The following is an 18,914-nucleotide window of genomic DNA, read 5'->3' as shown; positions in this document are numbered from 1 at the left end:
AAAACTACATAGTATGATTCTCACAGAAACAGGTCTGGCCCAAGGCTTTGCTGTGAAAATTAAATGCAGAATTAAACTCATCTGTTGCATATTTTTTTTTCCTCATTATTTCCAGCATTCAGCCCATTCTAAAAGACCTACACTTGGTCGTACTCTTAAAAAAAAAAACATTTCCAAGCTGCCCTTCAAAAGTCCTAGAAAAAGTGGCCTCCAACAGCTCCTGGATGTATAACGAAACAACATTTTTGAGACGCTTCAGTGGGGCTTCCGCCAGCATAACTCTACCAAAGGAGCACTTCTTAGGGACCAATGACATTTTAATGCATGCTGATGCAGAGGAATCACCTTCCCCTCCTTGATAGGCTTAATAAGTGGGTTGACATATCTGGAACAGCCCTTGATTTGTTTTCTTCTTATCTGTTAAATAGAACATTCACTATCTCTATAGGTGACTTTTCGTCCTCACCAGCCTTACTATCACGTGGGGTGCAGCAGCATTCAATCCTGGTTCCAATTTGCGGCAATTTTGCAAAACTGCAAGCTCTCGCAAATATTGCGGCGATTTCTTCAATTTGCGTTAATTATTGTGATCGCAAAATCACAATTTCCTGGAGGGACTGAATAATGAATTAATTAATAGTATGTTCTGAACTACTGTGGCAAAAGTGAGGAGTATGAAGTTGCTTTTGTATCTTTATTTTGAAAGTGAAACTGAAAACGGTCTGAAAGTAGCAACTGAAAACAAAAGTTTGATAGGTTGATGTTCAGTTTTTGATTTTTCTACTTTTACTCACAATGTCATTTTTTCATTAATTCACATTTTTTTTAATGACTCGCATCTTTTTTCAGTCATTCAAATGTTTTTGGCTTTATTTTTGTGGGTATTGTGTACAAGAGAAGGGTGTGGTGAGGGAGCACTAAGGTGAATGACAGCTTTATCACATCACTTCTCCACCAATCAAGATGGCTGAATGTGTTGCTGATTTATTGGAACCTTTGCAAACACACTCTTGAACATGCCATCAGTGACTGTTTGTTATTTTTGAGAGGGGGGGGGGGGTGCAAAATGGGGGAGGCATGTCAAATAATTTTTTAAGCAACAGGGAGGGACTTATGTTTTTTTATTTTGCCTTTTAAATACGTTTTTTCTTTTCAAAATATGTGTTTTACCGCTGTATGGTAACAGGACTCACTAAACTTGGTGTCTCCCACCCCTACCTTAAGCTCATTGGACCTCATGCTCGACTCATCAGCAGTACGGACATGTGCTCCCGGTGGACAGCCACAATACCCACATGGGTTTGCGTCGTGTCCGGGCTCATATTCTTCACAGTCCCTACAGGAAAGACACCTGCCCCTCCAAATTCCACATTTATCTTTCATTACGTTTCAGATTCTCAGCGGCTGTCATACCCAGAGTGCACGTTGGCGTTCACTGTGAACGTGAACGCACGCGCACCGCGAGGGGAACCGTCAGGGCCTATTATATTCTAAAAAATAATATTTAAAAAGTCATCAGTTCTAATTTTATTTTTTCAATTCATAATTTGACAATCAACATCTATGGTTGCAAAAGGTTAGCTTTTGCTATTTATTTTCTCCAATACTACCTACCTTTGGTGTGAATATAATAAAATATGGTTATTTATGGTGGAGGGAGGGTCATGAATTTTCCCCCAGTCACTCAGGGAGGCTCAAGGAAAAATATTTGTAGCTCCGGGGAGGGTCAAGATAAAAAAAAAAAAAAAAGTCACACCCCAGTCACACCACGCCATTACTGTTTTGCCAGCGGCGGCCTGTATTTCACGTCATCAACTACGACGCAGTCCCTGATTGGCCCGGTTACATTGTAATTTCAGGAAATCGATGTGGGCGGCTAGAAGTCCAGACTGATCCGTGGAGCAAAACAGAATGTGAGGTCACGTGATCAGGATGGTCTTACCAGGCTAACACATAGGGGCTTCTATAACCCAAGTGACAATCCCACCCACACTCCACCCTTTAACATTTAGATTAGGGGGCTGGCGATGGAGCTGACTGATTTTCCTGCAGATTTATCACAGCAGAGCCTGATGTCCTCTGTAGTCACCATTTGTAGGTTAGTACATCATTCTTTTGACAACTGCACTGAATGCTCACCTTGGATTACGGCACCAAGGACTGCAACATCAAATCCTGTCTATTGATAAATGCTTGTATAAGTATATTTTTTTTAAATCTTAGAGCAGCAGTAGTGGTGAACAAGGCTTACAGTAAACCAGCCCCAAAGTATATCATGTGTGAGTTTGTTCCAAGCACACATACAATATTGACAGGAGGCCTATATGTGCAGAGTGATGTGTACTGTACTGTATAACCCGCTGTCCACATTATGTATTGCACTGTCCCTTTGTGCTGTATGTAATGTCATGTTACCTGTGTTGTATCTGTGTCACTATGCACTGTGGGACTGTGAATTGTCAATATGTCTCGGCACCAATATCACCAAGATAAAATTCTGTACATTATCTTCACTACACTGCACTTCTTTTCAACATGTAGTCCTTACAGTTAACCAAATGCGTGCTTATCATTGTAATCACAAACTTAATCCACTGGGACAGTCAATCCCATGAAATCTGATATCTTTTGCATTGCATTGGCTCACAAACTCATAGCATGAGCAATTAAGAAATGTATTCTAATTCGAAATCTTTGCTTTTTCCCTTAAAATATGTTTCAGAGGAATCCGACAAAGTAATCCAATAGCAAGTATTCACTTCATCTGTTATTAATTATTCAATCATTCATTTACAAGACTGTATGTAATCTTATTACTGCTTTTGCAGTGCCTGTAACAGATTATGATAATGATGATGATAATAATACTTTATTGTCAATAATACTTTATTGTTCATTAGTTACTCTTTTTATCAGACCATTGTAATGTCATTACATGTAGGCCTAATCAGTCACTCTCCTACCCTTTTTACAAGTAACACTTAACCGAACCAACATTAGTAAACCCTGCTTGCTCTTTTTTGCAGTGATTCATCACACTAGTAGCACAAGAAATACAAGGTGAATTGTTTTATTTATAATCAATCATTCTTTGTATTTGTATGCATGATTGAAGCACCTGAGCACATGAGTGTTAGTAGATAGTTAAAGAGCAAGAAAATATTCAAGATATTTTAGAAATCAGAAATAGAAATAACAGACCTTAAAAAGTATGGCCAATGTGTGAGTATTTAACAAAACAGTGTAATAATTTGCACTAATGCATCAACGACTTGTCATTCATCCTATACAATAAACACTTCTCTTAAACTGAAATTGAGGTTGCAAAATAAGGGGGGGCGGAAATCTATTGCATTGCAATGTGACTACCATGCAACACAGCCATTTGCCACACATGTCAATTTCCAGTAAGAAAAACATTAATTGAATGGTTCTTAATACATATAGCTTATGCATAATTACTTTCTGGAGTCCACTCCCCCTGAATTAATGTCAGCCACACACAATGGGCAAACTTACCGTCCCCTCCCGGTCACATGATGAGCAGCAAGGGCAGAATGTACTGCAGTAACTGAGCGCATAGATACTGTTGTGGAATTTCTTCAATAAACAAACTCACTTGACTGCTGTTGATTGAGCTTTTATTTTACATGCACGGGAGAAAGGTATCAATGCTTTGCTCTGGAAAGAGCGAAGTACTAAGAAGTGGAAACTTACATACAACCAGCCTGCAGTGACACCTACAGGCCTAGTGGCACACAGCTTATATCCACAATTCCTCCACATTAGCCAGCAGCAGCTACTCAGCAATTGTTTGTCCACTTTATTATCTCCTTATTAGCTGATTTTTCATGCTATAATATATAGCTATTTACCAATAAATGCCAAAAATGTTCAAAATTTTTATTTTCTTGTATTTTCATATCAAAATCCATACTGGAAAACAATGTATTTTGAATGGTTACCTCCTGCCATACCAGTAGGCAGAATAAATATTCCAAGCAATACCATCACATATTTTTGAACAATTACGCTCCTCCGCCCCTCTTTCCTGAGCTGATATCCCATTGGTTTACACTGTCGAATGATCCCTCCCCACGTTATGTCCTGGCCCAAAATCCTGTTTCAACAGGAAACACATCAAAAGAGCAAGATGCTCTCAAAAATGCTGTTTTATTGTGACTTTAAAACAGGTACAAATGCCACAGCTGCTATGTCACTCCCTGACTGGGAATCCATTAATGAGAGCGCCATTGCGCCCTTTGTCATTGGATCATCCTCAACCAATCACAGTAGCAAATGAGTGTGACTTAATCTGACACTTTCCCCACCTGGGTAGACTGATCTGTAAAAAAATATTTATTTGTTAAAAATGCCACATTAGTTGATAGTTGTCTTATTTCAGTGTATCCCATACAGAATAGCTCCAATATCTACTAATGTGAGACTGGAATCAGGTATAATGCTAACAGGTATAAACTGTACATAATGTATCCTTGAAAATCTCAGTACAATGCTAATGTGATAATTAGCCTCTCTCAGCCCATCTGCTCTAGCAGCAGCAGGGCCAACTGGTAAATTAAAATTTTAACAAATCCAAGGTCCAAAGTTACTCATCACAACATAAATTTTAGTTCTCAATGTCAACAATGCTTTAGGTTTGTGTGTAATTTGGTCAAAGAGCAGATCCTAATGTGCGATTTTTTCCCCTAACACACGTCACAGTGATATTAGATCTACCCTGAAACTGAGGTTGAATAAGATCTCTGACCTACCATACACTGACCAGAAAGGTTAGCTATAAGGCCATTCTATATAGGAAATCTACATCTTGCAGATCCATTTTTGGTCTTTGTCACATGAGTCATCGTTCCAAACCCCTTTCCCTGTTTGACGGCGCCAGAATTCCACACAGTCCTGGTTTCCATTCCAGCTGTTGGGCTGGTCATCGCCCCAGTACCTGCAGTACAGAGAGACATTCAAAAGGAGATTAATTGTTGTTTCCATGACTTTACCAATTCCTGGACGATTGAAATCAACAAAGAGGATATGAATTCATGAATGGTGGCAAGACAAACAGTTCTTGGGGTTTTTTTTTCAATATCATGCAGAGGTATGAGTTCAGTCTCTTACGCTGTGGTCAGTGACGTCCCGTCCACCCACTTCCAGTCTCCTTCTACTCCTACGTCACTCAAGCCAATCCAGATTTCCTCCCCATCTTGATACAAACCATTGATGAATAACTTAGAGGGAAGAGAGATAAAATTCAAAACATCAACCAAATTTACGTGAACAAGCGCACAGCAACACATACTTGCACACATACATATAAATGCAAGCGCACACAGATATACACACCATTTCTTCTGGGCTGTTGATGATTGCCAGGTCTGCCCCATTGCTTTGACAGTCCTGTCTGCTCCTGGTCCAGGATTTACGGACAGTAGAAGTGAAGTAGCAGCTATTCTGAAACTTCTTCCAGCCAGGAAGACAGGTCTTATCTGTAAATTTAATATATACATCGATCAATAAGTAGATAGTGAGAACAAGTCAGTGCTCCCTACCATCCTTTTGGAGTATTATAATTTTTTTACTCATTTTTGATGGTTGACTGATTAGTTTTTCACCAAATGACATTGTCAGCAGAGTGACATTTTACTTTTGCTGAACATGCTAAGAGTGGAGCAGAGCAGCCCACCTTTCTCAGTGATTACACCTTCCCACTGAGCACTAGACATGATTTCAATGTTGTGTCTATGCTTTAGCTCTCGTATAGCCCAGGTGTAGATCAAGCAGTAAATGCATTATCAAATATTTAAACAACACATATACAGCTGTAGCTGAATATCAAAGATATGTACCAGAGAAGTCTTTATGTACAAGATGACGCTTTGTTTATGTCATAAAGAGAACTTTCACTTTGAACCACTACATGTAGCCAAATTTTAGCCTAAACGTTTATCACCATTAAGACCTCCCAATGCAAAATTGCTCTGTGTGTTCCTTCTTTGTTGAAAGAATAGTAATGGTGAGGGATAGAAATAATGAACATCCAAGGACAGATTGCAATCCAAGCCTAACCTAGACAATGTTCTGAAAGCAGAGCTCTCAACTATTACTATTAACTTCTTGTAAATGAAATAATGCTGAAGTTTAACAAGTCATCCATTTGCTGTGGACCCCCCTGGAACCCCCTCAAGGACCCCTGGTGGTCCCCGGACCCCACGTTGAGAACCACTGGGTTAGACATCCAAACTATGCTTTTATGCTGAATATGCTGAATTCATTCATTTTATTTCTGTTTTGCTTACCTCTAATAACCGTTGCATTCAGTCTCTCAACTTCCTTCTGTAACTGGTCTCTCTCGGCAGTCAGGTTGTCGCATCTCGTCTTTAACTCGTCTCTCTCCGCAGTTGCGTTGTGGTGAGTGATCTGTAGCTGGTCTCGTTGTTGAATCAAAGCAGCATAACTAGCCTGCAGCTGGTCTGTCCCTTTTTTAAGTAAGTTGTAACTGGCCTGTAAATTGTCTCTCTCCTTAGTCAGGTTGCTGTGACTGCTCTGCAACTTGTCTTTCTCACTGGTGGAGGAGTTGTGGCTGATCTGTAACTGCTCTACTTCCTTAATCATGGAGTTGTAACTAATCTGCAACTGCTCTCTTGATCTGGTCAGGTTGTTGTATCTGTTCTGTAAATTGTCCTTGTCTTTGGTCACTGAGTTGTAATTTGTCTGTAACTCGTTTGTCCGTTTGAGTGCTGAATTGTAACTTGTTTGTAACAAGTCTTTGGCTTTAGTCAAGGCATCGTTATTAGTCTGCAATTGGCCTTGACTGTTTTTCAGCTGGTCTCTCTCTTTTGTTAAAGCATTGTTACTGGTCCGTAACTGGCTTTCACTAATTTTAAGATCGTTTCTTTCTTTTGTCAGAATATTGTTATTGGTCCGTAATTGGTCTCTCTGTCTAGTTAAGTAATCGGTATTGCTCTGTAACCGGGTTTGGATGCCTTGTAGTTCCCTTTTGTCTTTCAGTGTGGTCTTCAGGTTCTCCTGTATGTTGTCTTTCTCTTTAGTCATGGCATTGTAGCTGTTCTGTTGGTCTCTCTTTACATTGCGATCTGCAGAAGAGGTGAAATATTGATAAACGTGTCCTGGATCAATGATCTCACCAATGATCTCATCTCAGGTAACTTCGATAAAACATTGGAATATTTGACAAAGAAAATAGAAAGGTAGACTCACGGTGGACTCCCTGGCCTATGATCCCAGCCAGCAGGAGAACACACAGCAGCCCCAGACAGACTACAGCAGGCCTGAAAGGGCTCTTTTTCAACTCATGAACTGAATCACGGGAAGCAGTAAAAATGTAGGAAATAGAAATAGAAAACCACAAAAAAAGATTAAGTGATCTGAGGAACTTGTGGGTTTGTCAGCATCAGGGTGAATGTGATTGACTAGGATATTGAACTATTTAATTACAAAATGCTATACAGAATACAAATTTCAAGAAAAAACATTACCTGAAATTAAGTCATTGTAATTTCAGAGTTATACATGATTCTGCTGCTATTTTGAAGGTCTTGGGAAAGTCATGAATTGGCAAACAACTTAGAAATTTCCACCGTGAGTTTAACGTTAACAAATGCATGATCTCCTTTTGGAATGACGCTCTCATTTTACCTGAATATTGAAACCTTCTGCCACCCGCTGTGAGGAGCTTATATCCATTTGGGCTGTCATCAGTCTCCATGGTTGTCACCGTAGAGTCACTCTTGCTAGCACGAGATTACGGTAAATCTCTGCAAATCAACAAAATATTTCACTTGTGATATTGAGTCAGACAGAATTTTTAAACGATCTAACTACAACCTCTCTCCTCTTACATCTCCTTTGAATTGCATCCCCCTCTCACATCTTTACCTCCTCTACTTGCCCCAGTATGCTCATGTCTTCAAGAAAATATATCCTTCCTATCTGTTCTCCTCAGCTCTTATTATTTTATGTAACATCATCACAGGAACATTTTGTTACATCTAGGTGTATTGACAGGGTGCTGGCCCTTTCACTCCTTCCTGTTGATTGTTTATAATTTAGCTTGTAGTGTGTCATTTATCATAAATGTTCCTGCATAAATCTTACCTGGGCTTGAAGAGATAATAACAAATACAGCAGAAGGACTTGAAATAAAATGGTACTCCTCTTGAGCAATCCCAGGAAACAGTGACGTTTCAATGATTCAACCACTGGAAGAGTTCAGCCTGCAAAAGCATCAGTTATACCACCCTTGAATCCATGATATTTTCTTTATACTTGTGGCCAGTGGGGCGGGAATTGAGGGTTGGTCAGGAGGCGGAGAGAGAGCCAGGGGCAGTCCAAGAGGCATACCTGCACCTATTTACCCTCTGTCTATATACATTATCTGTGTGTTTCAGTAGATGCTGGTAGGAAAGCCGTTGTACTGATGGACGAGAGCGTGCGTCCTTATGCCTAAAGACAGCCTAAAAAGGCTATTTGTATGTAGACTACTGAATTTATCCCTGAATGGGTAGAATTTATAAAGAGCAGGGACAGGCAACCATGTGCCACGTAGGTTTTTGTTGTAACCAAGCAGTATAGATTTCACTGATTATTTCCCCATCTCTGAAGTTAATCAATGAAAACTGCTGCTGTGTATGGTTGGAATGAAAAGCTGCATAGTCTCGACTCTCCATGGCACACGATGATGATGATGCCCGTCCCTGCCGTGAGGCGAAGATTGATCTCAACACTGGTGGTGCGTAATTTGTGTTGTGATTATTGTTGTTATGCTGACAGAAGTGCACAGGCGAGAAGCTCCTCTCCAATTGTCCTTCCTGGGTAAAAGAGAGAAGCTTTGCTTCAATACTCCATGGCACATGGATTGACCCAACCAATGAAATGCATCCAAACACTGTACCTGCTCATACCACTGATTAACACACCTTCAACCAAAGAGGGGAAACTCGTGAAATCAACTGCTGTGTTTTGTTGAAATAAAGACTTGCTTCCTCTTTGGTCATGATTGCACATGGGTGAAGACCACTGCTCCATGGTGTGTTTGAGATACAGTAATTATACAAAGAGGTCAGCAATGGCACTTTCACAATCAGTGGTTCAGAAATATGAGTAAGTTCCGATTTCACCATAGAAATGCTGAACTTGCTCTTTCCAAAAAACAGATATCAGCATCCTGTCAAATAATAGTTTGATGCACCTGCACCAACTCTACTCGTCACCGAGTTGAATCAAACAGCAGAATACCTTTTATGCTAAATGCAGATTACACAACTTTGAAAATTGCCAAATCGCTGTACTGCACACATTACACAACATTCTTTCTTGTAATCTGTGTCTTGTCGATGTAGTGCTGCGCACACTACACAATCAAGCGCAGACGAGATTCACAAATTACAAGATCTCTCACCTACAGGGATCCCTGACAGAGCGATACACAGTTTTCTCACGAAAACACACGCAAGAAGTGGCCCTGAATGATTACTGGTGTGTATGAAAGTGTGCTTGTCATTCCATTCTCTGTGTGAGAAAATGTCAGCAGCGGGTAGAGGTCAGGTGACCGAGCTGAAGCATGTAAAGTCATCCTTTTTGCAAAATAATAATAATGATAATAATACTTTTATTCACCATTTTATTAATGATTTTAAGTTTTTATTCATCATTAAAGAATAAAAATTGGTCTCGACCTCAAGACTTGAGGTCAGAACCAAGACACATGGTCTTCACCCATGTGCCATCATAACCAAAGAAAATGCAGGTTTTATTCCAACCAAACACGGTACCTGCTGATACCACACACCTTCAGCCAGCAATTCAGCCACTCAGTAGTGAAATCAGCTGGTGTGTTTGGTTTGAATGAAACCTGCCACCTCTTGGGTCATGATGGCACATGGTGAAGACCAGTGCTCCATGGTGTGTTAGAGATCAGGATGATAAAGCCGTTTCATTTCAAATAATGTGAGTAATGTAAAGGGACTGGCAACATCACTTTCACAATCAGTGATTCAATGTGACATGAACAATTATGAGGAAGTTTTCACAGAACACAGAAATGCTGAATATGCTGTTTCAGTCAAAATAGCCTTATACAGTTTAAAGGGGGGGTATCCTAGGATGTGGCAATTCTTAGTATTTCTTGTGATTTTGGTACTTGGAGGTGTGAAGTAATCACAGTAAAAAAACTGAATCCTAATACTATGCCGTTTCCCCACAGTCACCAACTATAAAACATGCCCCCTTGTACAAGACAGTCAGATTTTGCTCCAGTGTCTATGTAGACACTGGACTGTCTGAAATCGACCAATCAGCGCTAAGAGGAGGGCGGGCCTTCCAGAATGGCCGGCCAATCAGAGCAGTAGCTCTTTAGCATAAGAAGCTGCTTATGTAAAACAACCTATTTTCTTGTAGGTGGGAAACAAACACTGGGAAGTGAATAGTTAAAGCTGTAACTAAACGATTTTTTTACTGAAAAAAAACTTAACAGATGTGTTTTATAGACACCAGGTCATTATATCAAATTGCTGAAAAAGCAAATGATACCCCTCCTTTAATGTTCTTTATTCTCTCTTAAAAGGCGGCACTTGATTTCCCAAACATGCTAGCACCATGACAATCCATGATCCATGATGTTTTACTGTAGTTTCCTGCATTCTGTGATACATTTGTGATATACTGTATACATGCAATATGTTCATGTGAATGGGGAAAAGGCAGACATTTTACCATTGTTCTCACCCTGATTGTTAGGCTGATGTAAGCACTTTTCATGCTACTGAATTATATTTTCTAGTTCCACTTCCCTCAACTACCATGTATATGTAAGCTTAAAGGGGGTTTGGATCTTGAGCCTGTCAAGAGAAGTTACCATAGGAAAAACTACATAGTATGATTCTCACAGAAACAGGTCTGGCCCAAGGCTTTGCTGTGAAAATTAAATGCAGAATTAAACTCATCTGTTGCATATTTTTTTTTCCTCATTATTTCCAGCATTCAGCCCATTCTAAAAGACCTACACTTGGTCGTACTCTTAAAAAAAAAAACATTTCCAAGCTGCCCTTCAAAAGTCCTAGAAAAAGTGGCCTCCAACAGCTCCTGGATGTATAACGAAACAACATTTTTGAGATGCTTCAGTGGGGCTTCCGCCAGCATAACTCTACCAAAGGAGCACTTCTTAGGGACCAATGACATTTTAATGCATGCTGATGCAGAGGAATCACCTTCTCCTCCTTGATAGGCTTAATAAGTGGGTTGACATATCTGGAACAGCCCTTGATTTGTTTTCTTCTTATCTGTTAAATAGAACATTCACTATCTCTATAGGTGACTTTTCGTCCTCACCAGCCTTACTATCACGTGGGGTGCAGCAGCATTCAATCCTGGTTCCAATTTGTTTCTCCCTGTATACTTCCCATAGGACATGTGTGGGCAACCATGTGGTTAGCGAATCCCCCTCCCCCATGGAGATTGGTAAGAGTGGAGGCAATGTCATACTGAAGATGGAAATGGAGTGTAACGAGTTGACAATTCTGTCTGATATCAGGCAATTCTTGCAGCACTCGTGACAGTATGTTTTGTTTTGCACGGTCTATGGCAGTAATCTTTGTTGGCAGGTGATACTTTGTTCATCTTCCACCTGAATGCGCGCTGCGATGACGTAAGTTACCACGACACGAAATGCGACAATTGGTCCAAATCACAAGCGGTCTGTTGATTTGGTCATTTCATGCGGGAAAAGTTGCGGCAATTTTGCAAAACTGCAAGCTCTCGCAAAATCACAATTTCCTGGAGGGACTGAATAATGAATGAATTAATAGTATGTTCTGAACTAATGTGGCAAAAGTGAGGAGTATGAAGTTGCTTTTGTATCTTTATTTTGAAAGTGAAACTGAAAACGGTCTGAAAGTAGCAACTGAAAACAAAAGTTTGATAGGTTGATGTTCAGTTTTTGATTTTTCTACTTTAACTCACAATGTCATTTTTTCATGAATTCACGTTTTTTTAATGACTCGCATCTTTTTTCAGTCATTCAAAAGTTTTTGGCTTCATTTTTGTGGGTATTGTGTACAAGAGAAGGGTGTGGTGAGGGAGCACTAAGGTGAATGACAGCTTTATCACATCACTTCTCCACCAATCAAGATGGCTGAATGTGTTGCTGATTTATTGGAACCTTTGCAAACACACTCTTGAACATGCCATTAGTGACTGTTTGTTATTTTTGAGAGGGGGGGGGGGTGCAAAATGGGGGAGGCATGTCAAATAATTTTTTAAGCAACAGGGAGGGACTTATGTTTTTTTATTTTGGCTTTTAAATACGTTTTTTCTTTTCAAAATATGTGTTTTACCGCTGTATGGTAACAGGACTCACTAAACTTGGTATCTCCCACCCCTACCTTAACCTCATTGGACCTCACGCTCGACTCATCAGCAGTACGGACATGTGCTCCCGGTGGACAGCCACAATACCCACATGGGTTTGCGTCGTGTCCGGGCTCATATTCTTCACAGTCCCTACAGGAAAGACACCTGCCCCTCCAAATTCCACATTTATCTTTCATTACGTTTCAGATTCTCAGCGGCTGTCATACCCAGAGTGCACGTTGGCGTGAACGCACGCGCACCGCGAGGGGAACCGTCAGGGCCTATTATATTCTAAAAAATAATATTTAAAAAGTCATCAGTTCTAATTTTATTTTTTCAATACATAATTTGACAATCAACATCTATGGTTGGAAAAGGTCAGCCTTTGCTTTTTATTTTCTCCAATACTACCTACCTTTGGTGTGAATATGATAAAATATGGTTATTTATGGTGGAGGGAGGGTCATGCTTGTTCCAAGCACACATACAATATTGACAGGAGGCCTATATGTGCAGAGTGATGTGTACTGTACTGTATAACCCACTGTCCACATTATGTATTGCACTGTCCCTTTGTGCTGTATGTAATGTCATGTTACCTGTGTTGTATCTGTGTCACTATGCACTGTGGGACTGTGAATTGTCAATATGTCTCGGCACCAATATCACCAAGATAAAATTCTGTACATTATCTTCACTACACTGCACTTCTTTTCAACATGTAGTCCTTACAGTTAACCAAATGCGTGCTTATCATTGTAATCACAAACTTAATCCACTGGGACAGTCAATCCCATGAAATCTGATATCTTTTGCATTGCATTGGCTCACAAACTCATAGCATGAGCAATTAAGAAATGTATTCTAATTCGAAATCTTTGCTTTTTCCCTTAAAATATGTTTCAGAGGAATCCGACAAAGTAATCCAATAGCAAGTATTCACTTCATCTGTTATTAATTATTCAATCATTCATTTACAAGACTGTATGTAATCTTATTACTGTTTTTGCAGTGCCTGTAACAAATTATGATAATGATAATGATAATAATACTTTGTCAATAATACTTTATTGTTCATTAGTTACTCTTTTTATCAGACCATTGTAATGTCATTACATGTAGGCCTAATCAGTTACTCTCCTACCCTTTTTACAAGTAACACTTAACCGAACCAACATTAGTAAACCCTGCTTGCTCTTTTTTGCAGTGATTCATCACACTAGTAGCACAAGAAATACAAGGTGAATTGTTTTATTTGTAATCAATCATTCTTTGTATTTGTATGCATGATTGAAGCACCTGAGCACATGAGTGTTAGTAGATAGTTAAAGAGCAAGAAAATATTCAAGATATTTTAGAAATCAGAAATAGAAATAACAGACCTTAAAAGGTATGGCCAATGTGTGAGTATTTAACAAAACAGTGTAATAATTTGCACTAATGCATCAACGACTTGTCATTCATCCTATACAATAAACACTTCTCTTAAACTGAAATTGAGGTTGCAAAATAAGGGGGGGCGGAAATCTATTGCATTGCAATGTGACTACCATGCAACACAGCCATTTGCCACACATGTCAATTTCCAGTAAGAAAAACATTAATTGAATGGTTCTTAATACATATAGCATATGCATAATTACTTGCTGGAGTCCACTCCCCCTGAATTAATGTCAGCCACACACAATGGGCAAACTTACCGTCCCCTCCCGGTCACATGATGAGCAGCAAGGGCAGAATGTACTGCAGTAACTGAGCGCATAGATACTGTTGTGGAATTTCTTCAATAAACAAACTCACTTGACTGCTGTTGATTGAGCTTTTATTTTACATGCACGGGAGAAAGGTATCAATGCTTTGCTCTGGAAAGAGCGAAGTACTAAGAAGTGGAAACTTACATACAACCAGCCTGCAGTGACACCTACAGGCCTAGTGGCACACAGCTTATATCCACAATTCCTCCACATTAGCCAGCAGCAGCTACTCAGCAATTGTTTGTCCACTTTATTATCTGCTTATTAGCTGATTTTTCATGCTATAATATATAGCTATTTACCAATAAATGCCAAAAATGTTCAAAATTTTTATTTTCTTGTATTTTCATATCAAAATCCATACTGGAAAACAATGTATTTTGAATGGTTACCTCCTGCCATACCAGTAGGCAGAATAAATATTCCAAGCAATACCATCACATATTTTTGAACAATTACGCTCCTCCGCCCCTCTTTCCTGAGCTGATATCCCATTGGTTTACACTGTCGAATGATCTCTCCCCACGTTATGTCCTGGCCCAAAATCCTGTTTCAACAGGAAACACATCAAAAGAGCAAGATGCTCTCAAAAACGCTGTTTTATTGTGACTTTAAAACAGGTACAAATGCCACAGCTGCTATGTCACTCCCTGGCTGGGAATCCATTAATGAGAGCGCCATTGTGCCCTTTGTCATTGGATCATCCTCAACCAATCACAGTAGCAAATGAGTGTGACTTAATCTGACACTTTCCCCACCTGGGTAGAATGATCTGTAAAAAAATATTTATTTGTTAAAAATGCCACATTAGTTGATAGTTGTCTTATTTCAGTGTATCCCATACAGAATAGCTCCAATATCTACTAATGTGAGACTGGAATCAGGTATAATGCTAACAGGTATAAACTGTACATAATGTATCCTTGAAAATCTCAGTACAATGCTAATGTGATAATTAGCCTCTCTCAGCCCATCTGCTCTAGCAGCAGCAGGGCCAACTGGTAAATTAAACTTTTTACAAATCCAAGTTCCAAAGTTACTCATCACAACATAAATTTTAGTTCTCAATGTCAACAATGCTTTAGGTTTGTGTGTAATTTGGTCAAAGAACAGATCCTAATGTGCGATTTTTTCCCCTAACACACGTCACAGTGATATTAGATCTACCCTGAAACTGAGGTTGAATAAGATCTCTGACCTACCATACACTGACCAGAAAGGTTAGCTATAAGGCCATTCTATATAGGAAATCTACATCTTGCAGATCCATTTTTGGTCTTTGTCACATGAGTCATCGTTCCAAACCCCTTTCCCTGTTTGACGGCGCCAGAATTCCACACAGTCCTGGTTTCCATTCCAGCTGTTGGGCTGGTCATCGCCCCAGTACCTGCAGTACAGAGAGACATTCAAAAGGAGATTAATTGTTGTTTCCATGACTTTACCAATTCCTGGACGATTGAAATCAACAAAGAGGATATGAATTCATGAATGGTGGCAAGACAAACAGTTCTTGGGGTTTTTTTTTCAATATCATGCAGAGGTATGAGTTCAGTCTCTTACGCTGTGGTCAGTGACGTCCCGTCCACCCACTTCCAGTCTCCTTCTACTCCTACGTCACTCAAGCCAATCCAGATTTCCTCCCCATCTTGATACAAACCATTGATGAATAACTTAGAGGGAAGAGAGATAAAATTCAAAACATCAACCAAATTTACGTGAACAAGCGCACAGCAACACATACTTGCACACATACATATAAATGCAAGCGCACACAGATATACACACCATTTCTTCTGGGCTGTTGATGATTGCCAGGTCTGCCCCATTGCTTTGACAGTCCTGTCTGCTCCTGGTCCAGGATTTACGGACAGTAGAAGTGAAGTAGCAGCTATTCTGAAACTTCTTCCAGCCAGGAAGACAGGTCTTATCTGTAAATTTAATATATACATCGATCAATAAGTAGATAGTGAGAACAAGTCAGTGCTCCCTACCATCCTTTTGGAGTATTATAATTTTTTTACTCATTTTTGATGGTTGACTGATTAGTTTTTCACCAAATGACATTGTCAGCAGAGTGACATTTTACTTTTGCTGAACATGCTAAGAGTGGAGCAGAGCAGCCCACCTTTCTCAGTGATTACACCTTCCCACTGAGCACTAGACATGATTTCAATGTTGTGTCTATGCTTTAGCTCTCGTATAGCCCAGGTTTAGATCAAGCAGTAAATGCATTATTAAATATTTAAACAACACATATACAGCTGTAGCTGAATATCAAAGATATGTACCAGAGAAGTCTTTATGTACAAGATGACGCTTTGTTTATGTCATAAAGAGAACTTTCACTTTGAACCACTACATGTAGCCAAATTTTAGCCTAAACGTTTATCACCATTAAGACCTCCCAATGCAAAATTGCTCTGTGTGTTCCTTCTTTGTTGAAAGAATAGTAATGGTGAGGGATAGAAATAATGAACATCCAAGGACAGATTGCAATCCAAGCCTAACCTAGACAATGTTCTGAAAGCAGAGCTCTCAACTATTACTATTAACTTCTTGTAAATGAAATAATGCTGAAGTTTAACAAGTCATCCATTTGCTGTGGACCCCCCTGGAACCCCCTCAAGGACCCCTGGTGGTCCCCGGACCCCATGTTGAGAACCACTGGGTTAGACATCCAAACTATGCTTTTATGCTGAATATGCTGAATTCATTCATTTTATTTCTGTTTTGCTTACCTCTAATAACCGTTGCATTCAGTCTCTCAACTTCCTTCTGTAACTGGTCTCTCTCGGCAGTCAGGTTGTCGCATCTCGTCTTTAACTCGTCTCTCTCCGCAGTTGCGTTGTGGTGAGTGATCTGTAGCTGGTCTCGTTCCTGAATCAAAGCATTATAACTAGCCTGCAGCTGGTCTGTCCCTTTTTTAAGTAAGTTGTAACTGGCCTGTAAATTGTCTCTCTCCTTAGTCAGGTTGCTGTGACTGCTCTGCAACTTGTCTTTCTCACTGGTGGAGGAGTTGTGGCTGATCTGTAACTGCTCTACTTCCTTAATCATGGAGTTGTAACTAATCTGCAACTGCTCTCTTGATCTGGTCAGGTTGTTGTATCTGTTCTGTAAATTGTCCTTGTCTTTGGTCACTGAGTTGTAATTGGTCTGTAACTCGTTTGTCCGTTTGAGTGCTGAATTGTAACTTGTTTGTAACAAGTCTTTGGCTTTAGTCAAGGCATCGTTATTAGTCTGCAATTGGCCTTGACTGTTTTTCAGCTGGTCTCTCTCTTTTGTTAAAGCATTGTTACTGGTCCGTAACTGGCTTTCACTAATTTTAAGATTGTTTCTTTCTTTTGTCAGAATATTGTTATTGGTCCGTAATTGGTCTCTCTGTCTAGTTAAGTAATCGGTATTGCTCTGTAACCGGGTTTGGATGCCTTGTAGTTCCCTTTTGTCTTTCAGTGTGGTCTTCAGGTTCTCCTGTATGTTGTCTTTCTCTTTAGTCATGGCATTGTAGCTGTTCTGTTGGTCTCTCTTTACATTGCGATCTGCAGAAGAGGTGAAATATTGATAAACGTGTCCTGGATCAATGATCTCACCAATGATCTCATCTCAGGTAACTTCGATAAAACATTGGAATATTTGACAAAGAAAATAGAAAGGTAGACTCACGGTGGACTCCCTGGCCTATGATCCCAGCCAGCAGGAGAACACACAGCAGCCCCAGACAGACTACAGCAGGCCTGAAAGGGCTCTTTCTCAACTCATGAACTGAATCACGGGAAGCAGTAAAAATGTAGAAAATAGAAATAGAAATAGAAAACCACAAAAAAAGATGAAGTGATCTGAGGAACTTGTGGGATTGTCAGCATCAGGGTGAATGTGATTGACTAGGATATTGAACTATTTAATTACAAAAATGCTATACAGAATACAAATTTCAAGAAAAAACATTACCTGAAATTAAGTCATTGTTATTTCAGAGTTATACATGATTCTGCTGCTATTTTGAAGGTCTTGGAAAAGTCATGAATTGGCAAACAACTTAGAAATTTCCACCGTGAGTTTAACGTTAACAAATGCATGATCTCCTTTTGGAATGACGCTCTCATTTTACCTGAATATTGAAACCTTCTGCCACCCGCTGTGAGGAGCTTATATCCATTTGGGCTGTCATCAGTCTCCATGGTTGTCACCGTAGAGTCACTCTTGCTAGCACGAGATTACGGTAAATCTCTGCAAGTCAACAAAATATTTCACTTGTGATATTGAGTCAGACAGAATTTTTAAACGATCTAACTACAACCTCTCTCCTCTTACATCTCCTTTGAATTGCATCCCCCTCTCACGTCTTTACCTCCTCTACTTGCCCCAGTATGCTCATGTCTTCAAGAAAATATATCCTTCCTATCTGTTCTCCTCAGCTCTTGTTATTTTATCTAACATCATCACAGGAACATTTTGTTACATCTAGGTGTACTGACAGGGTGCTGGCCCTTTCACTCCTTCCTGTTGATTGTTTATAATTTAGCTTGTAGTGTGTCATTTATCATAAATGTTCCTGCATAAATCTTACCTGGGCTTGAAGAGATAATAACAAATAAAGCAGAAGGACTTGAAATAAAATGGTACTCCTCTTGAGCAATCCCAGGAAACAGTGACGTTTCAATGATTCAACCACTGGAAGAGTCCAGCCTGCAAAAGCATCAGTTATACCACCCTTGAATCCTTGTGATATTTTCTTTATACTTGTGGCCAGTAGGGCGGGAATTGAGGGTTGGTCAGGAGGCG

At 39.7% G+C, this 18,914-nt stretch overlaps 2 protein-coding genes across 2 annotated transcripts; both read right to left on the bottom strand.

The window, feature by feature from the left end:
* Positions 1 to 3,217: 3,217 nt before the first annotated feature.
* On the bottom strand, positions 3,218 to 8,250 carry LOC139642617 (C-type lectin domain family 4 member M-like). The gene is made up of 7 exons (XM_071517542.1): positions 8,131 to 8,250; positions 7,672 to 7,790; positions 7,234 to 7,332; positions 6,312 to 7,109; positions 5,359 to 5,501; positions 5,134 to 5,243; positions 3,218 to 4,960 (listed from the first exon to the last, which is right to left on the bottom strand). Exons 2-7 carry the CDS (start codon positions 7,739 to 7,741, stop codon positions 4,825 to 4,827), a joined length of 1,356 nt encoding a protein of 451 aa, XP_071373643.1. The 5' UTR covers positions 7,742 to 7,790; positions 8,131 to 8,250; the 3' UTR covers positions 3,218 to 4,824.
* A 5,917-nt stretch (positions 8,251 to 14,167) lies between these two features.
* LOC139642615 (C-type lectin domain family 4 member M-like) lies at positions 14,168 to 18,833 on the bottom strand. Its single transcript, XM_071517539.1, has 7 exons — positions 18,700 to 18,833; positions 18,241 to 18,359; positions 17,796 to 17,894; positions 16,874 to 17,671; positions 15,921 to 16,063; positions 15,696 to 15,805; positions 14,168 to 15,522 (listed from the first exon to the last, which is right to left on the bottom strand). Exons 2-7 carry the CDS (start codon positions 18,308 to 18,310, stop codon positions 15,387 to 15,389), a joined length of 1,356 nt encoding a protein of 451 aa, XP_071373640.1. The 5' UTR covers positions 18,311 to 18,359; positions 18,700 to 18,833; the 3' UTR covers positions 14,168 to 15,386.
* Positions 18,834 to 18,914: the final 81 nt, after the last annotated feature.

Source organism: Centroberyx affinis, unplaced genomic scaffold (assembly GCF_046629955.1).
Source record: "Centroberyx affinis isolate AG114_WGS23_722 - 3 ecotype Tasmania unplaced genomic scaffold, CSIRO-AGI_Caff_v1 ptg000501l_1, whole genome shotgun sequence".
NCBI lineage: Eukaryota > Metazoa > Chordata > Actinopteri > Beryciformes > Berycidae > Centroberyx > Centroberyx affinis.
This window is presented reverse-complemented; position numbering and strand designations above follow the sequence as displayed.

Coding starts and splice junctions, on each gene's coding strand:
- LOC139642617 (XM_071517542.1), bottom strand. CDS start 7,741: ATGGAGACTGATGACAGCCCAAATGGATATAAGCTCCTCACAGCGGGT. Junction 5,244..5,358: donor TCAACAGCCCAGAAGAAATG/GTGTGTATATCT, acceptor CTTCCCTCTAAG/TTATTCATCAATGGTTTGTA. Junction 4,961..5,133: donor GGGACGTCACTGACCACAGC/GTAAGAGACTGA, acceptor TCTGTACTGCAG/GTACTGGGGCGATGACCAGC.
- LOC139642615 (XM_071517539.1), bottom strand. CDS start 18,310: ATGGAGACTGATGACAGCCCAAATGGATATAAGCTCCTCACAGCGGGT. Junction 16,064..16,873: donor GAATGCAACGGTTATTAGAG/GTAAGCAAAACA, acceptor TTAAATTTACAG/ATAAGACCTGTCTTCCTGGC. Junction 15,806..15,920: donor TCAACAGCCCAGAAGAAATG/GTGTGTATATCT, acceptor CTTCCCTCTAAG/TTATTCATCAATGGTTTGTA.